The 22,395-nt window shown below is 49.3% G+C and overlaps 1 protein-coding gene across 2 annotated transcripts in view; it reads left to right on the top strand.

Annotated features, from left to right (window-relative positions):
- Nucleotides 1–22,395, top strand: part of DTD1 (D-aminoacyl-tRNA deacylase 1) — a 107,462-nt gene that overhangs the window by 19,822 nt on the left and 65,245 nt on the right. For both annotated transcript variants that reach the window (XM_060124092.1, XM_060124091.1), the window contains exon 4: nt 5,917–6,023. In XM_060124092.1, the coding sequence (XP_059980075.1) occupies nt 5,917–6,023 (107 nt within the window). The remainder of the gene's footprint in view (nt 1–5,916; nt 6,024–22,395) is intronic.

Below are 22,395 nucleotides of genomic sequence, written 5' to 3'. Positions count from 1 at the left end.
TAGATGTATTTTCCCCCTTTGCTCTCTATCAGAGTTTTTAATATTTTTTCAGAAAACTAGCTCTTAATTTATCAAGTCTGGTTATATTTTTTTGTTTGATATTTTATTATTTTCCCTTAATCTTCACTTTCGAAAATCTGTGTATCTTTTGTGTGTGTCATTTATTTGGCTTCTTTTCCTGGTTCCGTATTTCACGTACTTTCAGTCTTCTTTCCTAACAGGCGCATTTAAGGCCCCAAACTTCACTTTTGCTTGGCTCCTCTTTCCCCCATCAGCAGCTCCCGCGGGCCTGACCTTTGACATGCACACAGAATCCGGCAGCTACACATGGCGTCTGCGGCCCCTGGCCCAGCCACCGCCTCTCCTCCCACCCAAATTGTCGCGACAGCTCCCTAGTGGGTCTTCCGCCTCCACAGCAGCCCGAGTGAGTCACTTCCCCACGGATGCTGATCCTCAGGTTAGAACAAGCTTTCAGGCTTGGGAAACGTTTTGGGATTCCCTCTGTCTTCTCAACAACAGATACAAAACCATTACATATATAGGTGTCCATGGGGGTGGGGGGCTTGCCGGCCACTTGAGCCCTGGGGCTCTAGCCCAGGAGGTGGCGGGAGCTGATGGCAGGTGGTCCGGAGCAGAGGCTCCCTCTGGACGAGGGTCAGAGTTTACAGGCTCAGTCCTTTGAATCCATCTTTAAACACTGAGGCTGCTCCTGCTGTGTGTCTTTTGTCCCCAGAACCCCTGAATTGGGTCAGAACCTTGCTGTGAAGCCCCTCCAGGGCCACTCTGCTCCCAAGGTGAAAGACTTCTTCCCTAGTCTGTGTCCTAAACCGTGTCCAGCCTTGGCCCGGCCCAGCACACGAGAGGTTCTGCAGTGAGGTGAAGTGACGGTATTAATATATTCCAATAATAAATACATGAGAAACTCATAATAAAAAGCCAACGACATGGAGAGGACCTGAGCTTAACTATAAACCCTCGCCCATTATCACAGTCCCAGGGAAAAGTTACAGATCAAGTTTAAGTTCTGTGTCATATTCAAGTCTAAAGGAGTTAAAGTCTGAAATCAGACCCCGTGGCCGGACGAGCTCAGAAGCTGCCCTCCCTGGTTTCTCACTCAGCTGCTCTCGGTGGAGGGGAGTCTGCCCGGTGGAATAGGTTCTTTCAGAGCCCTGGCCTGGCTCTGTCACACACAGGTCCACTTGGGCCCTTCAGGGCCTCAGACACTGCATCGTTCTCTCGCGCCTCAGTGAGGAGACCGGGCAGCCTTGGACACGGGCATCCCAGGCAGCAGGACGCCGAGGACACCGGCAGAGCCCGGGGAAGTCTGAGCAAAGCTGGTGGTCAGGGATGACCTTGCCTTGAGCCTCCCTGTCGTGCAGGATGGGCGACTTCAGAGCTTCAGCTAGGACGAGAATTTAGCCTCCCAGCAAGGGGTTAATTTTGGTCCTAGGCATTTACCGTCTTAATGTCCGTTTGCACAGAAGCTGCCCCTGTTCTTAGGTCTGCGGTTTGGAATTGGGGACGCCCCTTTGGGGACAGGTGCCCTCACTTTCCTGTGAGGGGGCACTTTCCATCCTGGGCCACAGGGTCTGTCGCCCAGTGTCTCTTACTATGGAGTCCTGGTCCCCGGATGCCTGCTGCCTAGAGTGGGTGTCTCCCTCCAAGGCCTGAACCACCGTAGAGCCAAGCAGAGACCGGCAGTTGGGAGGGACTTGGGCCCAGGGAGAAGCCTCAAGATTCCGCTCAGGGTTGCTGTTCTGCGGCCTCTGTGACCCTGAATGTGGCATGGAGTCAGGTGGTGGTTCTGACGTGCCCACCTGGGCCTGGCCCTCAGGCTCTGAGAAATCCAAAGGGCCTGGAATGCACCCTGTTTCTGACAACTGAGTATTTCCCCAGCCAAGGTACTTAGGAGATGCCGTTCCTTGAGCCCTGGTCTCTGCTCTCCAGGCCCCCTCGAGCTAGATCCTTACCCCAGTGGTGGTGCCCCCCTGGGCTGGGCTGAGCTCTCTGGGGAGCTGGGGGCCAGGAAGCAATCGGACTCTGTAGAACGGACAGAGCTGCCCTAGCGCCATGCGTCCCCCAGGGCCACACTCCCATGGGGACCAAACTCCTCCAGCCCCATGGCCCTAGCCTCACCACCTGCTTATTTTGAGCGCCCGATTCCACACGTTTGCTTGATTTCTTGGTCCCCAGCCTGTCACTCGATGTTGGGGTCCCCATCAGTAACCCCTCTCCCCTGCGTGCCCAGGCTCAGAACAGGTTGAAAGGAGAACAGAGAGGAAGCCTGGGCGGTGAGGATGCATCCTGACGGCAGAGGGAGCCGCCTTTGGTGGAGAGCTTAGATGGGCGGGCCTGAGGCTCAGTGTCTGGTGCGGGTGTCCAGGACCATCTGCGGAGGTGGGCCGAGCCCCAGCTGGGTCCCAGCTGCGCAGGGCCGGCCCTGGAGAACAGAGAACACTTGTGTGCAGGGTCTTCTGCTCTCCCCAGTTTTCTTCAAAAGCATCTTCTTCAGTTTCGTTTTCTGCTATTCCCCCCCGCCCCCCACCTTTTGTTCATATACTCCCCCCCAGCCCCGCCCCTTGGCCCATATACCACATGGACAGTGGTAGGAGTGATAGCAGTGATAGGGACCAGGTTTCCTGCATGCTGACCGCTGGGCTCTGGGCCTGGTGCCCTGCCTGTACTAACTCACGTGCACCCTCCTTGTGGTGACCGGCCTGCTGTCATCCTGCAACAGACTGGGGCACAGAGAGGCAGCGCAGGGCTTCTCGTTGGGTGGTGGCAGGCAGTCAGCCTTTGCAGGTAAATGGGGCGCTCTGGTTTGGGGCTGGTAGAGCCCTTGGACCCTGCAGGGTTGGCCCCAGTGGGGAGTCTTCCTGCTGGAAACATGTGGGACTTATATTTAAGAGTGACTTGGTTATGTCATCACTGGAGCCTAGATGTAGTTTTGTAGATATGTTTCTGTCTTTTAAGATTATTTAAAACAATGTTTTTATTTTCCCTGGCCAATGTAATTTTTCTTGGGGGCTTTCCTCTTTGATGTGGACTGGAAAAGAATGTTACCATTTTAAGATCTCTCAAAACATGTCTTTGGATTTGTTGTCCGTACAAATGGAAATTCAGATAATAGTTCTGTTCTTAACTGAAGAAAAACAGGAAAAGAAAATAAATTTCTTGCTACTTGGAATGATAAACACGGTGAAGCATATGCCGTATATCCTGACAACAGAAATTCAAGGTCGGAAATAATTCCTTTCCTCCTGAGTCTGCCTTCAGCTTCCCTGAGGAGTGCAGGAGCTGAAATTTGCTCCTAATTGTAGCCTGCAATTAAACACATGATTTCATCCCAGCTGATGTCTTTTTAGCTCTTCTGACATGCATAACACGAAAGCCCTGTAGATTTGAGCGGCCACTTTAATCTGATGGGAGGTCACAGGAAGTCACCGTTATCTGAGCACGACTGGCTGCCCAGTGGGAACTGGATTCATCTTGCCTCTAAAAAGGGCACACAGCTCGTCTTCTCTCGGTTTCCAGGGCTACTGTCTGTGCCTGTTCTGTTGAGACCCTCTGTGAGGTCAAGGGTCATCGGAGCGAGTGCCAGCAGGTGGGGTGGAGTCGAGCTGGTGGGAGTCCCTTGCTGCTGCAGCGGGTCTGGTATCCAGAGCCCCGGAGCCGAGCTGCTCTGAGGAGGGAGCTGGAGGGGCTCCTGGTTCAGGCCCGTCCTGGGCTGCTCTTCTCCTCGGCCTGTCCGCCAGAGATTGGCCTGTCCTCCGGAGGTCGGCCTGTCTCCTTGGAGGTCGGCCTGTCTCCCCAGGGGTCAGCCTGTCTCCCAGGGGTCGGCCTGTCTCCCCAGGGGTCGGCCTGTCCCCCAGGGGTTGGCCTGTCTCCCCAGAGGTCGGCTCTCTCCCCGGAGGTGAGCCTGTCCCCCAGAGGTCGTCCACCCCATGAAGCGAGGGCTCCCTGCCCAGGGGAGCGTGGGGAGCACCAGAATGAAACAGGTTTCCCTCCTCCAGGTCCTGAGAGCCCATCCTTGCTGCGGTGCATGGTGACCCCCAGGGCCGGCATGCAGGCGTGGTCCCCGAGTGTGATGCTGAGAGCAGACCCTGATCCTGCCCAGGCACGTGCCGGCCGCGGCCCTGAGCGCTTCTGTGCTCGGCCTCCTTGAACTTTCACCATGACCCAGGGCTTCTCATTGGCCTCCCTGTGGTGCAGGTGGGATGCCGAGGCCTTGGAGCTGGTTGGGGGCTGGCTCCAAGTCTTGTTGCCCTTCACATCCTGAAGCCGGTGGAGCCTCCTCCAGGGAGCCCCTCTGATTCCCTCCTCATCCCCTAAGGGGGGGGACTCTGACCTCCAGGGTCGGGATTCCTCAGGGTTGAATGGTGCCGCATCATCACCACCCTGCACCCACCTGTCGCCTGTGAGACCCTGGGCATGAGTGCCGGGCTGTCCGCGCCCCTGAGCTGAGCAGGGTCTTCTGGTCTCCAGCAGTGAGCCTGGCGCTTCATTGCTGTGAGTTAATCGTCAGCGGGGCATGGATCTCGCCCTCTGTCTACTCCTTCATGGTGGGAGGTAGCAGAAGGGCTCACACTGTCTTTACGCTGTGGACCCGGCACCTTCTCCCTGCTGGGTTGATCAGGAACGGCGTGCAGTCACTCGAGCAGGTGTCCGCATGTGTCATCGGCTGCGTTTGGACCCAGTGCACATCAGAAGTTCTCGGGTGGATGGAGGCAGCGTTCGGATGATTGCGCGGCACCAGCTCTCAGGGCGTGTGCTGGGCTTTCTTTACAAACGTCGTTTGTGAAGAACGTCGTTCAGCATTCGGGGGTTGATTAGATACAGTTTGATTGATTGGACACAGTTGGCGTGGGTTTGGGTTAGAAGGTTCGGAATAGGACATGGAGAGGCGCTCATTTCTGGGGCGGTCCGTGGCCACTTTGAGGATGCACCCCGGGAAGCAGGATGGCTCTGCAGCCTCGCTGGGGTGTCCCCTCTGTTCTCTGGCCTGTGGGACCTTCTGTAGGTTGACCTGCCTTTTGGCCTCACGGTGAGGGACCCCCCTCCACGTCTTACACAGAGGGGCCCGCCGGCCGCTCACAGGGCCGTGTATGAGGTTGTTCTGGGGGAACCTCCTAAGCTCTTTGCCTACTGTGTTTGATTTGTTTAAAAACGTTCGTTAGGAAACATGCAGAGAGCAGACACCGGGGGCTCACTGGCCAGGCAGTCTCGTGCTTCACGTGTCTCTCAACTGCCCTGCCCCCTCGCCCGTATGGAGGTCGCTACCGCCCTGCCTTTGCTGTTCATCTTCCTGCCGTGTTTCTTCATGCATCTCTCTCCACAAGTGATAGAATTTGTTTTGGTGTTTGAACATACCATCTAAATGGTGTTGCACTGATGTGTCCTCGCCACTGTTTAAAGATCACATTGTGGGTTTGAGATTTGCTGCGTTGACAGGTGTGGCCGCCAAATGGTATTCTGTGGGAGAATTCAGGCAGAGATTCTGCATCGATTCCCCTCCAGGACAGTCACACTGGGTCCACTTTCTCTCTTATAAACATGGCCAGAGTGAACACCCTTGGCTGTCTCCTTTTGGATAAGAGATTCTAGAGCAGACGCCCCGAAGTGGAATTCCAGGCTTGTAGGGTTTGTTCAGCTTGAACTTGACCTCCACAGTGGTTGTACACTTTACCTTCTCAGTGTCTCACAGGCCTGTTAACCCACGTGTTCCCTGACCCTGCCCTCTTGCCAGGTCTGCAGAGCCTGCGGGGGCCCTCTGCCGTGTGGTTTTGTGTTTTCCTTACTCGGGGGCGCAGAGGGGGGAGTTGGGCGGTCCTGCTCCCGGGTTTCTGATTACACTGATCGAGGTTAGCTTTAATCTGAGGTCTCCAACTCTTGTGACGGTTGGAATTGCTCTTACAGACGGCAAGTTTGGTGCCTACATGCAAGTTCACATTCAGAACGATGGGCCTGTGACCATTGAACTGGAATCTCCGGCTCCTGGTGCTGCTACCTCCGACCCAAAGCAGGTAAGCCCAGAGTTAAGGGTCGGGTCTGTCTCCTGGGAGCCGGTAACATCTTTTGACCTTGATTTATTTCCCGGAGCACTTCTGAGTCTGAGGTGGAGAAAGCGCCTCATCGTAGTAACCTAGAGTTTATTCGCTACATCCCTTCCCGAGAACGCACCTGTCACCCCGCGTCTCAGTGCTGCGTCCTTGCCTCCACCTGACTCCATTCCAGAGCCCAGTCCTCCTCCAGGCTGGTCCTGGGCGAGGTGCCTGGGCGTCCACAGGCCGCTGGGTGGCAGCAGAGGAGCGGCACGGCTCCCCTCGGCCGGACCCGGTTCCCGAGTGTGGAATGGTTGCGTGGAGTGGGTTTATCCCAGGTGTGGGTAGATGTGCCACCTGAGGGTCTTTGTAAATCTTTATTTTTCTAAAGCAACGTCTGACCTGGATTTGCTGCCAACTCTGTAAGCTTTCAGAAAAAATTTAATTAAACTAGAGAAAGGAAATCTGTGCTAGTCCTTGTGAGCTGTGTGCTTCTCATAGGTGCTTAGCACTTCTGAAGGCTTTAATTAATGCAGCTGCTCTGTGGCCTTTGAGAGGCAGGAGGGCAGGAGGAGTGAGAGCTGGGGGCGGGCAGCCCTGTTCTCCCCCTGCCCCCGCCTTCTGGGACACCGAAGTGGAAGGATGCAGGGGTGGTGGGGAGTATTATGTATACGTAAAGCTCTGTGACCTGTTCAAAGTCATCATTTCCAAGGGGAACAGACCTTTTCTTTTATGTTACTGATTCTTTGGATTGATAGAGAAGCAGGAACACATCTGGCGCAGTAGTGCTGGGCTTGAAAGGTGATAATTGAGGTTCCTGGAATTACTGATAACATGAAAGAAAATCACAAGTGAAAAGTCCACATGAAAAATTAAACTTTTTATTTTGATGTAACTTGAGACTTACAGGCAAGTTGAAAAGAGTCAGAGTTTCCATACGCCCTTTACCCGGTATCCCCTAAATATCCCGTTTTATGTAATCAGTCTGCTCATCAAAATGTTGACATTAATATTGATACAATACTGTTGGCGACGCTACAACCTTACTTAAGTTTCACTAGTTTTCTCTAGCGTCCTTCATCTGTTTCAGGATAATCTGGGATCCCATGTGGTATTTATGGCCTTTCCCGGTCCTCGTGGCTTTGGTCTGCTGCTTCTGTAGAATGTTCCTCGGTTTCCTTCCCTGTGGTTACACTGAGGTTGTGCATTTGACAGGTTCATCTTTACCTTGTTTCGCAGGATACCGGCCTCTCCCGGTTTCCTCTTGCCCCCTGGCTGTTCTCCCTCTGCTTTTATTTGATCACTGTTTCGTTGTTTTGATTTATTATTCTGCATCAACTGTATTTGGAGAGAAAATTTAGTCAAGTTTTTTTCATTCTAAATATTTTTCTAGAAGTGATAGAATAATACATGAAATCTTTAGGCTCTTCAACCTTCTTGAGCAAGCACCCCCTCTTCTTTACCATAAAGAAAAAGACAACTTTTTTTTTTTTTTTTTTTTTTTTTGTGGTACGCGGGCCTCTCACTGTTGTGGCCTCTCCCGTTGCGGAGCACAGGCTCCGGATGTGCAGGCTCAGCGGCCATGGCTCACGGGCCACCTCCGCGGCATGTGGGATCCTCCCAGACCGGGGCACGAACCCGTGTCCCCTGCATCGGCAGGAGGACTCTCAAACAATGTGCCACCAGGGAAGCCCCTAGAGACAACATTTTTTAAATTTATTAACAGGCCATGCTAACTTGTTACAGTAAGAAAGTTAGTTTCGTTAGTTCTGAATCTTTTAGGAGCTTTCCCTTCAAATGCAGGAGTTGTCCTGAGTCAGTTTCAATTACTTGTTCTAGTTAATGGACTCCAGAAGCCTCAGACCCTATAAACTGCCCAGATCTCTGTCCCCGAGCTGTCAGGAGGTACTGGTAGGCAGGCACAGGGGGCTCTGGGGTGGCCTGTCTGCCTTCCCCCTTTCAGTAAGAACAGGCTTCCTCTTCGGGCTTATAGCTGAGTTGTTCACTTTTGTGTTTTAAAAATACAGGTTCTTTAAACCTGAACAAATGAACAATGCGTGTGTGAGCTTTTTTTTTTCCTAATTGAAGTATAGTTGATTAGCAGTGTTGTGTTAGTTTCTGCCATACAGAAGAGTGATTCAGTTATACATATATATATATCTATTCTTTGTCATATTCTTTTCCATTATGGTTCATTATAGGATATTGAATATAGCTCCCTGCTCTACAGTAGGTCCTTTTGTGTGTGTGTGTGGGTGTGTGTGTGTGTGTGTGTGTGTGTGTGTGTATTTAGGCATCAGGTGTCTTTTTAGTGTGTGACAGTGTGTTGGGCGGGGAGGAAGTGACGTGACCCGGTCCCTGCTCTGGGGACAGATTCAGGGCAGCATAAACCGGGAAGGTTCTTGACAGTGACGGGGGTAAAGGACAGTGTCCGACAACTTGGGACGCATCACAAGGACACCACTTCATGCTCCGCCTTAAACCCCTCAGTGCCTTCCAGAGACATCTGGGTTCCAACCTGAGCCACGTGCCTGGCTGCTGTGGCTCGTGGCCTGCTCTGCACTAGCCTCCTCAAGACCCCCACTTCCCCTGCCTCTGGACTCTGGTCTCAGCGTTTGTCTCCTCCTCGGAGGGTATCCTCTGACCCCTCAACCCCAGTGAGCCCCCGTCAGCCACTCCTCCCGTTGCTCTGAGTCTTTTTCACCGCCTGGGGCTGAGCCTGGGGTGCACTTTGTTCTGGAGTCGTGTGTCCTGGGCCGGTGAGCTGTGTGTCTGTGAATGTCCTCTGGCACTGCCGTGGGCACAGAGCTGGCCTGGACTCCCAGGGGACTGGTGGTTTTGCTGACCTTTAAGGATGTGAGGTGGGGGGAGGAGGCATTCTCAGTTGTTGTTTCCAAACTTGCACTTGAAATAGGGCTAAATTCCTGTTTTTAAGAGTCCCAGAGCTCTATTTATGGGTCATGCAGCTACTGCTGGTGAAGACTGGGCTTGTAAAGGCAGCTTGTTGTGTGCCTGCCTTAACCAGGTCTCTGCTCGGGTCTGGAAGTGGCAGCCCCTGCACATTTCCCATGGCTGCATGGGCACCACACCCAGCGCAGTAGGGGCTGCAGTGTGGGTCCCCTGATGTTCCCGACGGAGAGAAAGTGGAAGAAGATGGGTAGTGCTCGCTCTGAGGGACATCCCTCAAAGAACAGGGGGTGGAAGCAGTAGCAGAGCCACCAGACAGAAGACAGAGGCTGTCTTCCCCATTGCACTTTTGTGGAAGAACATGGTTCTGGTAGGAACATCCTGATTATAACCTAGAGAAGATCGCTAGTTCGTGAGTTCTTCTGTGGGTGGCTAGATACAGGGAAATTGCAACACCCTTGCCAGCCCCGGCCTGTGGGGAGAAACTTACTGTTGCTATTGTTTTCATCTTAATTGCTTTCCCTTGGTGGGGGGTGTTTTCCGGAGTCTCACATGGTTGGGATTGCACGTGGTGAGAGCAGGTGGGGGCTCCCACCTCCCCCGCCCAGGAGGGCATTTCAGTAGTTGGAGGGCTCTTTCCTGGGGCCCAGGGCTCACCTAGTTCACAGTTTTGCCATTAAGTATTTATATTTTCACAGATTTAGTGGGCTTGTAAACCTCACTAAATGGAAGGCTGGAATGAGCTGAAAAAAATGAACTTTCAAATACACATCCTTGAATTGGCTCATGAGTTTATTGACAGATCTCTGGGATAAGTTGACCAGTGAAGAATGGCGCCAGAGCTTTTCATTTCATGCTTCTCTGATTATCACCCTCACTTCGCCTGTAACTTTCTCTGCACTCGTCTTATCAGCAAGCACCCATCCCTTTGCCCTGAAACCTTGGGACGTCGAGATTGAGACACTGGTGGCTTCTGTAGGGTCAGGAGGAAATGTGTGGGCTAGAGAGGGGGTGCGTTGGGAGCGCCGGTCAGCCTCATTTACCCGTACTTTTCAGTAACACGTGCTGCAGAATCCAGAAGGTGAAGCAGAGGACAGGCCAGGACACAGGTGGCAGCCCCCCTGCAGGTGCACAAAGGTGGGTCTAAGTTACCGCACAGTTCAGTATGAGCAACAGTCTAACGAGAAGTGTTCTGAATATAAGAAAGAGTTATACTGATGCCCATACGTTTGCATTTCTTCATGGAAGAACGTTTATTTAAATGTACGTATTCCCTTTTTCGTCCTGTTTTAGGCTTGAACTCTGGTGCGAACTCCCCGGTCTCTGTTGGTGTCAGTGTGAGGTTTTGCGTGGCCTGAGCCAGGCCACAGAGCAAGCTTCTGGGTCTGGTTGCCACAGTGGCACTGGATCCTGTCCTTCACTCCAGTCGCTGGTTCATTGTGTCACATTGATTTATTGGACAAATGTTGACCGAGGGTCCTGCCTTGTTTATACTGAAGTGTTGCTAAGACAAAAGCGGGAACTTAGCAAGAGCTTCATCACAGAGTTTTTGTTGTTGCTCATGTTCGTGTCTGTCACCGTTTCACCGTGGGTGTGCTGGTGACCTTGGGTCCCGGGACCTCACCTAGTGCGGGAGCCTTCCCCACGAGGCAGTGCTAGCACCTGCCAGACCGCTGGGGCTGCGGGCATCACTGCTGGTTTTCTCATCCTTTCAGCGCAAACATCCACTTTCCTGCATAACCATCTGGCCAAGGGTCGGGTTTGGAGGCTGGGGGGCTTCTCTGCTCGAGCAGCCAGGGCCCCAGCTGAGTGCCATCAGTGCACGGGCGCCCATGCCCGGGGCATGTGTGTCTGGCTGGTCGGAAGGGTTGGGAGCCTCATAGAAGTTTCCACCCAGGCTGGCTTCTTCTGAGTTAGGGAGCTGCAAGGGCTTGCTTTTGTTTTAGCATTTTAATTTGTTTTTATATAGATGGTTGTCCTAACTCAGTATACACCATAGAGTTAAAAAGAAGCCTTTCCAAGAGATACATGACTGGCTCTGCCTGGAGACCCATTGATGAATTGATCAGTCGACAGAACTTCATCTTTGCTTCTTCAGTCCATAATGGGTCACCGAAATTGTGAAAACTGAAAAGAGTTTGTTTCCTGCTATTGGAATATGGCTGGTAAATTAAAAACTGCAATCTTCTCCTCTTCCACCTTTGATACATGCAACATTTCTTAATCTCCAACTAGAGAAAAACATCTGTTTTGCTTTAAATAACTCTCTCAGGGTACTAATGGGTTAGTACATTTAAGGCTTACGGCTTTTGTTTGTTCCTGTGTATGTGTTTTGGGCAGATTCTTAGTTATTTTAATCTTCTAATCTCATTTGGGGATGTGCTAGAAAGACAAAACTCCTTACGTTACTGAGTTGGCCTACTGAAGATTAACTAGCATCTTTCTTTATTCCCAAGGGAGGGAGGTAAAGTTTATCCTGCCAGGGATTATACATTGAGCACAGCAGTAATGTAATCATCCAGACTCAGAATTATCGTTGGGAATTCTTAGCTTTTTAGCTAAGTTATTAGGAGCTTCATAGTCTCGGGTAACTGTAGAAAAATGTTCGGCCAGTCAGCGGTATTTTGTAGAAAGCCTTGTTCAAACATCTGCGTTTCTAACAGAGAGAGAAGAATGATCTGGAAATGAAGGAAATAAAAAGTGAAGCTCTTCCTATAATTTTTTAAAAAGGACTGCTCAATAAATAAAACCCTTAACCACCCAGAGGTGTTTTGCCAACATCTGTCAGCCTGACTGACCAAGGGTTTATCTTTTTTTTAACCTGATTTCTCTTTAAGATAAGGTCAGGATGGGAGGGTGGGGTGTGAATTGGGTCACGTGGGCTTTTAGGGGTTCATGAACCACCCTGGGCTCACCCAGGTTTTCTTAGTGCCTGTGCACGCCAGTGCTTTTGCTGGGAGGTTCCAGGGCTTTCATCAGACCCTCCGAAGGCCCCAAGGAAGTGAAGATGCTTGGGGGGTGCTGGGAGCAGTTGGGTTCAGGGATTACTGTTCTCTGTCCACCAGAGTCACTCAGGACCACCCACTGTAAGCGCCGAGGGTTTGTATTAAAGGGAGGAGTCTTGGACACCACCCCACCCCACCCCCCGCCCCCAGGTTTTCTGAATCCGAGTTCCTGGCGTGTCTGGACGTGGAAGGCAGAAGAGTAGCAGGTTTGTGTGTTTAACCAGTTCTTCCTGTGCCCTCCAAGGACACTGATGTAGAAGAACTGCTGGGCCGGAGGCAACTGGACAGTCGGACGTTGCCATTTTAATCTGCTCCAGGCGTTGGTCTCTTCGGGACCACGCTTCATCCCCAGCTGAAATGTCTAAAAATACTTTACAACCTGTGTTACTGCAGCTGCCAGGAAGCAGGCTGGCTGGGCTTGATTATTGAGGTCACATATGAGGCCGTTGGCATTCATCACCGCCCCTCAGTACCCATCCCCCACCCGCCCAGCGGCGATGGAAATATTCCCAGGGCACGGGGCCTTCTCGACGCAATTACAGATGTGTCAGGAAAAGTCGATAGAGCGACAGCAGCTCAGCACGTTAGTGACGTATGACAGGCCCTCTGCTGAGCGGCACTGAGGCCTGAGCTAGTGGAATAACTTGTTTCTTAAGAGAGATGAACCCGAAGGGTGGGCGAGATTGTAGTGCTGTAGCCTCTTAGAGTTTTTAGTTGAAAAGCAATTTATAGTTCTCTTGGTTTTTTGGGTACCAGACATGGAATGCCTTACTTACTGGTCGGCTTATTGATTGGACTAGAATAAAAACCGGGGATGACCAGCACCTCAGTCTTTGCTTGGAGAATTGCAGTTTAGTGAAATGCATGATGTCGAGGCTTCATGGGCAGTTGACTAATCACTTTTGTTTAAACACACGTGGGACATTGTTAAACGTTCATCTTTTATGGTGCATTACTTGTTGGGTTTATGGTAAAGGCTTTTCGCATTGAGCTGTAGGACTCGTTTCCTGCAGGTTATTCACTGTTTCTTGAATATTGTGTTTCTGTTCATGCCCCTGAAATGAATTCCCTCTCTCTTTACCTGTTGCTGTCTTCCCCATCTTTAAGGTCTGTTTCAGACAGTGCTTCATCCAAGGTGCTCACCTCAGTGCCATCCAGGCAAGGCCTTCCTGCCTTTAAGCTCTCACTGCGTGGTGTGGTCCACGGACTGAATACCCGGCATGTTTCTCCTTTGTTAGTTTGTTTGTTCATTTCTCCATCTATCCTTCCACCCTTGTGTCCATCCATCTGTCCAGTCCCCTACCTACCACCCACTCATCTGTCCACCCAGCAGGTATTCACAGGGTGCGCGCTGCTGCTGGCCTTGCATCGCGAACAGCGCTGGGCAAAGTTGTGCCCTCATGGTGCTTGCATTCTAATTCTAGTGCGAAACATACACAAGCAAGTATAATTTAAAACTGTAATATTATAAAGAAATCAAAGCTGGGAGAAGTGTAGAGAGGGCTGCTGGGAGGGGCCACCTCAGGCACAGGAGCTGGGGGTGGGGATGCTGAGCTGGGGGGCTGCTACGTGGAGTTGGGGAGGAGTGTGCTGGACGGAGGGGCTGGCGGGTGCAGAGCCCCGGGGAGTGGTAGGGGGAGGTCGGGGGTGCAGGGAGAGAGTGGACACGAAGGCAGAGCCATGACCCCAGCCTCATGGCCAGGGTGAGTAGTGTGGGTTTTAGTGGCAGCGAGCTGGAGGGTTACTAGAGGGTTACGTGTGTGTGTGTGTGTGTGTGTTCACAGAGCTGGCTGACACTGGATTGTAGAGCTGGCCGGGGCAAAGGTGGCGGGGGGCACTTAGGAGGTCCTACAGCAGGTGGCCAAGAGCTGTGGACAGGATCTGGATGCCCCTGGAGGGTCTCGGCTGCCCTGGTGCTCTGCTACCCCCAGCGGAGCTTCCCTAGAAAAGACTCGTGTTGGAAATCTTTTATCCCGTGGTGTGAGCGTCAGGACACTCTGCAAAGTCCAGCCCCCACTGGTCACTACAGGAAGGACCCTATTCCTGCCTTCTGTGCAGGACGGTGAGGGGATTCCGAGCTTCTTTGAGTTTCTAGGTTAAGATCAGACATTTCGACATCAAGGGGTGTGACACTTGCCCTGGTCCTGAGTGACCCTGGGCACAGGCTGGATGCTAAACCAGAACCTCTTTTTGATGCGGTTCAAAAAGAGCAGATTTTAGGGATTCAGCTCCCTGTCTTCAGGTCAGCGTGATGCTTCTCTATGGCCCAGCTCTCCCCTTAATGCAAAAAACTTTAATTATAAGAAGAAATTGTGAAAATCCCAAGAATCAACATTTATATTGAATTTGATTTATATGTACCATTTTAGCTTATATTGTCAGGGCAGTTTCTAAGCGTTCAGAGCTTGTCAGGGAAAAGAAAGGGTTTATTTTTGGAAGAGTGTGTCCCCTGGTGTTCACCGCTCTTAGGAATTATGGGGAGTAATTGTCAGGAGGGCGCAGCAGCTCCAGGGCTGGAGGAGGCTGGCGGCAGATCCAGAACCTCACAGCGGCTGCTTTTGCCTGCCTCGTTCCCCAGCCTTCATTACTTTTGTCAGTATGAAACACAGAAGAATAGCTCTTCCATGAAGATTCTTCACACAAAATGTATTCCTTTGACGACTTTCCATAGAATGTGAAGTCAGTTTCTTTTTCCATTTTTAACTGTGAAAGTGCAGTCTGCAGCTTCAGTTTCTGTGGGACAGGAAGAGCTAATTTGTGACCTTGTTTGCATTTCCACCCTTCGTGCCCCGTGGGGTCGCGGTGCCCATGGCGGGCCGAGCCAGAGTCTGTCAGGGAGCCAAGGCGCTTTGACGGCTTGGAGGGCAGAGGCTGCTGTTAACTGTCGGTTTCGTTGCTGGCTCATGAGACCTTGGGGGATAAGGACAGTTTCTACAAGATTTCATTTCAAAGTCCAGACTTCATCTGGCCTTATGCCCTGTGGATTCCTTTTTTTTTTTTTCATTTCATGTTGTCCGTTTGCCCCCTTCATTTTTCTACAGGGAAGAGTCTCTTATTGTCATTTAAAAAATTTCATGCCAGCAGTGTATTGACTGGAAAGTACCAGGTTAGAAATGTTATCATTATTATTTTTAAAAATTTTTATTTATTTTTTATTTTTGGCTGCATTGGGTCTTCATTGCTGTGCGCAGGCTTTCTCTAGTTGTGGCGAGCGGGGGCTACTCTTCATTGTGGTGCGCGGGCTTCTCATTGCAGTGGCTTCTCTTGTTTAGTAGCTGTGGCACGCGGGCTTCAGTAGTTATGGCTCGTGGGCTCTTGAGCGCAGGCTCAGAAGTTGTGGCGCATGGGCTTAGTTGCTTCGTGGCATGTGGGATCTTCCCGAACCAGGGCTCGAACCCGTGTCCCCTGCATTAGCAGGCAGATTCTTAACCACTGAGCCACCAGGGAAGCCCAGAAATGTTATTTTTTTTATTAGTAAGTTTTTATAGTATTCCTGGGTAGAAAGATATTTTTTTGGAAACAGTTCTTTTCCTGTCTTCTGTTTTTCTCATGAGCCCATAGAATAACATCTTTATTCATTTTTTGTTATATATAATATATAAAATCAATATTTTTAAAAAAATTAGAAGTTTAACCAGAAGTTTAAGATACATTAACGTTGCTTTTGACTATAATCTTTCATTCCCAGAGGTAACACCATTAATAAGCTCCATATGTTTTCTTCTAGACTTAATAAAAATATGTTTATGCACATTTTACACATAGTCATAGAAAATACATGGTATCTGTTGGTGTGTGTATGTCATATGGTTTTTTAAAAAACTGTAGTAAAATATACATAAAACTTACCATTTTAATCATTTTACCATTTTTGGTTGTACAGTTCATTGCCATTAAGAACGTTAACATTGTTTTGCAGTCATCACCACCATCCATCTCCAGGACTTTTTCATCTTCCTGAACTATCCTCTACCGATTAAACGCTAACTCCCCGTTCTCCCCTGCCCCCGGCCCCTGGTAACCAGTATTCAACTTTCTGTCTCTGAATTTGACTACTAGAGACCCAACATAAGTAGAATTGTACAGTATTTGTCTTTGTGCCTGGCTTATTTCACTTAGCATATAATGTATTCAGAGTTCATCTATGTTGTTGCACGTATCATAATTTCATTCCTTTTTAAGGCTGAACAATACTGCATTGTATGTATAGACCACATTTTGTTTATTCATTTGTCTGTTGATGGACATTTGGGTTATTTCCACTCTTGGCTATTGTGAATAGTGCTGCTATGAACATGGGTGTACAAATACCTGTTTGAGACCCTGCTTTCAATTTTTTTTTGGTATATACTTAGAAATGGGATTGCTGAATCATATTCATAATTATTTGTTTAATTTTTTGAGGATTTGCCCTATAATTTTCCACAGTGGCTGCACCATTTAATATTCCCACCAACAGTGCCCAAGGGTTCCAGTTCCTCCACATCCTCCCTAACACTTGTTATTTCCTGTTTGTTTTTTTTTAATAATAGTCACCCTAATGGGTATGAGGTGATATCTCATTGTGGTTTTGATTTGCATTTTCCTAATGCCCAGGGATGTTGAGCATCTTATCATGTGCTTAATAACTATTTGTGTGTGTTGTTTGGGGAAATATCTACTCAAGTGCTTTGCCTGTTTTTGAATTGGGCTGTTTTTTTGTTGAGTTGTAGGAGGTTTTTTTTTAATCTATTCTAGATATTAACCCTTTATCAGATATATGATTTGAAAATATTTTCTCCCATTCTGTGAGTTGCCTTTTCACTCTTAATAGTATCCTTTGATGCACAAAAGTTTTACATTTTGATGAAGTCCAATTTATCTATTTTTTCTTTTGTGGACAGTGCTGTTGGTGTCATATCCAAGGAATTGTTGCCAAATCTAGTGTCATGAAGGTTTCCTCCTATATTTTCTTTTAAGAGATTTATAATTTAGCCTTTCATGTTTATTTTCACTTAATTTTTATATATGGTGTAAAGTGAATGTCATAAGGTTTTATTTGCAGGCAAGTTGGAAAAACAGTACCAGTGACTTTCCCTGAGCCACATGAGAGTAAGTTGCTGACCTGATACCCCATCACCCCTGAACATGTTAGTCTATATTTCTTGCAAGCAAAGACATTCTCTTATAGAACCCCCAAACATCCATTAAAACCAGAAAAACTAGGGAATTTCCTGGCAGTCCAGTGGTTAAGACTCCACACTTCCATTGCAGGGGGCACAGGTTTGATCCCTGGTTGGGGAACTGAGACCCCATGAGCTGCATGGTGTGGCCGAAAAAAAAAAATCAGAAAAACTATCATTGGCATTTTAACACCATCCAGTCCTCAAACCCCATTCATGTTTTAGCGGTTATCCCAATAGCTGGTCTTTTGCAGTTGTTCAGAATCATGTTGCATTCAATAGTCATATGTCTTTAGTTTCCTTCATTCTACGTTGGTCTCTCCTTGACTTTCATAACCTTTCATATGTCTTTAGCTTCCTTCATTCTACGTTGGTCTCTCCTTGACTTTCATAACCTTGACTCTTTGGATGAGTACAGGTCAGTTATTTTGAAAATGTCTCTCAATTTGGGTTTCCTTAGGATTACATTCTGGATGGATGTGTGTACATACATGCACATGTGTGTGTGCACGCATGTGTGTGCACATGCCCTTGACCTCCATGGTATTGTTGGTATTGTTCTACATTTACTGTCCTGAAACAGGCTGCTTTTCCCACCAGCAATGTTGTTTGTGTTGTTACATCTACAGCTAGTTCATTCATTTTAACTGCGAGACAGGATTCTGCCATGTGAATACACTGCCTTTGATTAGCTGTTCTCCTTTTGATGGACTTAGGGGTTGTTGGCAGTTTTTTGCTGTTACTAACAATGATGCAAAAATCATCCTTGTTTGCATCTCTTTTGTGGATGTAGATTTTCGAGGCAACAGACTTTTATTATCATTTTTTAAATTTGAAATATTTCAAACATGCTGAACGTATGGAGAGTAATATAACAGCACTCAACTTTAGCCATTGTGAATGTTGGGTCTAGAATCTTTAAGTTGGTAAAGTTGTCATCCCAGTCAGTAAATGGGAGTTTTACTGACACTTGCTCAACGTTACTGTCTCACTGAGTGAGAATTATTGTTAATGATGAAATTGTCTCAAAAGTGCGTAGCTTTAGGGACTTCCCTGGCGGTCCAGTGGTTAAGACTCCGAGCTTCCAATGCAGGGGGTGCGGGTTCCATCCCTGGTTGGGGAACTAAGATCCCACATGCCGTGCAGTGCGGCCGAAAAAAAAAAAAGTGTGGCTTTATTAAGAGAGAGGTATTTTGGGAAAACCAGTCAGACTTAAAAAGCAGAAAATGTGGGCCTACCACCCAGAAGTGAACTGGGAATAAACTACCACACAGGTGCAGCCAACTTTCCATTTAGTCTTTCTTCATGTGTCTCTTAGTAGAATTTATTGAAACAAGACAGGAGGAGGAATCACCGGAGGTTAAGGATAATGGACCTGAAAGACGTGCTTGGCCCCTGGGGAGACGCACCTCTCAGCTGGGCCCGTTCCTTGGCTGTGGCGTCAGGTGATGTGAAAAGTGCCTTCAGGAGTTCGTTTCGAGCCTGCTTCAGGCCCCAGCATAGACCTGTGATAAATCAGCTCTGTGCTCACGCGTGACGTTTGGCAAATCAAGGGAAGGAGAGGGAGGGAATCAGGTCAGAGCCCAGCTGGCTTCACAAGCCACGGGAAACCGAATTCTCCGAAGATAAATAAGCCCATAAATTCAGGGCTTAGAGGGACGCGGCGGTGACAGGCAGCCTCTTGAGTTTTGTTGAAGCGTCTCCTTTCACCTGTGGAAATGGAAATGGGCTGTCTCCTGATCCCCACCCACACCCCCAGGGAGAGCTCTGCGGGCCACCCTGGACTGCAGAGTCCTCGACTGCTTACAGCCTCAGCCAGAAGCAAGCGTGTGGCCGGCTGTGTCTTCCCACCAGGAGTGGAGAAGCGCGATCCACTCAAACACCAGCTCCTACAAGCTTAGGAGAGAGACATGGTCTCAGTACCTTAGAAGTGAAGTCTCTGTGTTCTGTCGGTGCGTGTTTCCTGGGTTTTGCTTTTAATGCTAAATAACATTCCTCCTGGCCTGTCTATTCATAGTGGAGTAAAGGGAACCACGGAGGTTTCCTAACATTTAAACTGCTTTGGACCCCTGTTCCTGGCTGAAGTTGTGTTTGGTGGGAATGTGGCTTTCACTTTTTAAGTTCTGATACCTGGATTGTGGGTAGAAAAAGGAGAAAAAGGCTCACATCTGAAAGACAGTGGCAGCAACGGTAACCACAGCCAGGAAGCTCATTTGGGACTCTCGGGGATTCATTTTCCGTGCTGTTTGAAGTTCTGTGTCAGCTTTGCTAAAATGCTGTCCACAGCAGAGTGGACATCACTTGTTTCAGTCATCACATGAGGATTCCGGTGTGGATAGTAATCCCGAGGGTTTTTCCTGCATCCTTTCTAGGGATGCAGAGTGTTCGGCCTTTGAAGTGATGCCGTCTGGGACCTCAGGCTGCTGCTGCGGGTCTGTAGGCCGGGAAGTGCCAGTGTAATGGGTACCTACTCACATGTGTCCCCAAGGCCCTGAAAGAGACCAGGGCGGAAGTGAGCCCTCTCTGGACAAGGGTGAGAGCAGAGTGGCCATGTCAGACCTTCACCCTAAACACCATCACCTGCTTTCTGCATTCAAAGCAAGTTCTGGTTCAGTAGGAATCGTGGCCTCTCTGGGCTGTCAGCACCCCGCTTCCTCAGTCCTGGACCTGACATGCTCACCTGACACCGTGTGCTCCAGGATGCTGTGTGTGGATGGGGCGGCAGACACACGTCGTGTGCACATCTGCCCTGCTCACGCGCATGCTCCCTTGTCCCACTGGACTCTGCTGCAAAACACAAGAGTCGAAGATAAAATTATTAAGAATTTCACGATGGCAGTGGCAGAGCAGTGGGCCAAGCGCAGGTCCTCTGAGCACGAGGCCCCGTGTGCCTGCTGTGATCACACGCCGGTGAAGTCAGCCCCACACCCTCTGTCATACTGCAGTCTGCTCTTCTTCCTCCCCGCAGCGCCCACACTCCTGGCCCCGACCCTGATCACCCAGCATCGTACTGCAGCCTGCCCCTGACCCCAGCCTGCTCTGTACTTCCAGGGCCTCCTACCTGCCCCACTTCTTTTTTTTTTTCTTTCCCGGTACGCGGGCCTCTCACTGTTGTGGCCTCTCCCATTGCGGAGCACAGGCTCCGGACGCGCAGGCTCAGCGGCCATGGCTCACGGGCCTAGCCGCTCCGCGGCATGTGGGATCTTCCCGAACCGGGGCACGAACCCGTGTCCCCTGCATCGGCAGGCGGACTCTCAACCACTGCGCCACCAGGGAAGCCCTGCCCCACTTGCTCTTTTTTTAAAGATTTATCACCTTCTAAAATATTATAACTGTAACTTTTGGTTACCTAAAAAAATTATCATTTATTTCCCCTGCTAGAATATAAGTTCCCAAAGGGCAGGGATCTTCCACCAAATAAGGGAAGGCAGTTCAGAATTGAATATTTGATATTTACTGTGCAAGAATATGACATGTTATAAAGTAGGCATTACACATTAATGGCAGAGGAAGGATTTCACAATAAGCAGTAATTGGGCAACTGGTTGGCAATTATGGAAAAATTAATCATTTTACAGCCTTACTTTTTACTATACCTTAAAAAAATTCCAGTGGAATTAAAGAGATAAATGTAATTTAAAAAAATCTCACTGAGTGTACTGGCCTTCCTAGGTATAAAATGTATTACAGCGTTATAGTTAATAAAAACAGATGGTGCTGGCTGAGCAAGAAACCTATCACCAAGGAGATGAGAGGCCTGAAAGGGAGACCGATTGTCTATGAGAAGTTTGGTTTGTGATAAAGATAGCGTTTCAGATCAGGGCAAGAGGTGGGTTTTCATCAAAGGTGTTATGACAACTGACTGGTTCGTTTTAAAAATTGAACACAGTAGCGATCTATGAACTTGTGTGAAAAACATAGCGGCTCTGTTATTGTATGAAGCTAGCACATCTCCAAAGAATACATGTAGTGTGATTCCAGTTATATAAAAGCAAAGACTATCTGTTGGTATGTAGTTCATTTATCTGCCTCCCACTCTCAGGGACCTGCCATCTCTCATACATTCTGGTAAAGAGAGGATTTATCTTTTTAAAAAAATTGAGATATAATTGTCACATAACATTATATTAGTTTCAGATGTACAACATAATGATTCAGTATTTGTATATATTGTGAAACGATCACAAGTCCAGTTAACATCCATTCCATATACAGTTACAAATTTCTTTTTTCTTGTGATAAGAACTCTTAAGATGTGTGCTCTTAGCAACTTTCAAATATGCAGTACAGTATTATTAACTATAGTCACCATGCTGTACGTTACATCCCAGGACTTACTTATTTTATTACTGAAAATGTGTACCTTTTTTTTTTTTCTTTTTGGCGGTACGCGGGCCTCTCACTGTTGTGGCCTCTCCCATTGCGGAGCACAAGCTCCGGATGCGCAGGCTCAGCGGCCATGGCTCACGGGCCCAGCCGCTCCGCGGCATGTGGGATCCTCCCGGACCGGGGCACGAACCCGCGTCCCCTGCATCAGCAGGCGGACTCCCAACCACTGTGCCACCAGGGAAGCCCCGAAAATGTGTACCTTTTGACCCCTTTTACCCACTCTGCCCATCCCCCACCCCACGTTTCTGGCAGCCGCTAGTCTGTTAAGAGAGGATTTATCTTAAACCTCTCAAGACTGGTCCCCTTGAGAGTCTCTGCATCTTCTGGCCCTCCCTGCGGGGCTCCGCTGACTGTATTCCTGGTTAGGTTGGAACTCCTGGGTCCTGGTATAGGGTGAGCCCTAGGCAGCCTGCCCCACCTGAGACAGGTCAGTGTGATGTTTCTCGGGGGTGATCTGAGCATCAGAGCTTCTCAAAGCTCCCCAGGAGATGCCAACATGCAGCTAATGCTGAAAACCACTGTTCTTGTTGGATCTGGTAAGAATTCCTCCTTTTGAGGCATAGCAAGATCGAGGCCAAGAGCCGCTCCAAAGGGTTAGGGCATGGGGCTCAGCAAATTCTTACAGTTATACAGAGACAGAGGTGCATCTGCGGTACTTCTGACCAGCCCACTTACTAAAGGGTGCAGAATGCCCTCCGGGGTTGTCTGTCCAGAGGATGGAGATGGGGCCTTTAGCTGCTGGTTCCCACCCCTGTTGGCTTTCCAGGCAGGCCAGCAGGCTCCCGTGACTTCTGAGAAGGCCCTGGGGCAAAAAGACCCTCAGTGCTTGCTTGAGGGAGGGAGTCCCGGCTGTCAGCTGAGCTGGAACTTGCATGGTACCATCAGCAGCTG

Source organism: Lagenorhynchus albirostris, chromosome 15, assembly GCF_949774975.1.
Source record: "Lagenorhynchus albirostris chromosome 15, mLagAlb1.1, whole genome shotgun sequence".
In the NCBI taxonomy this organism is placed as follows: Eukaryota; Metazoa; Chordata; class Mammalia; order Artiodactyla; family Delphinidae; genus Lagenorhynchus; species Lagenorhynchus albirostris.
Note: the sequence above shows the minus strand (reverse complement) of the source record. Positions and strands in the feature narration are given on the sequence as shown.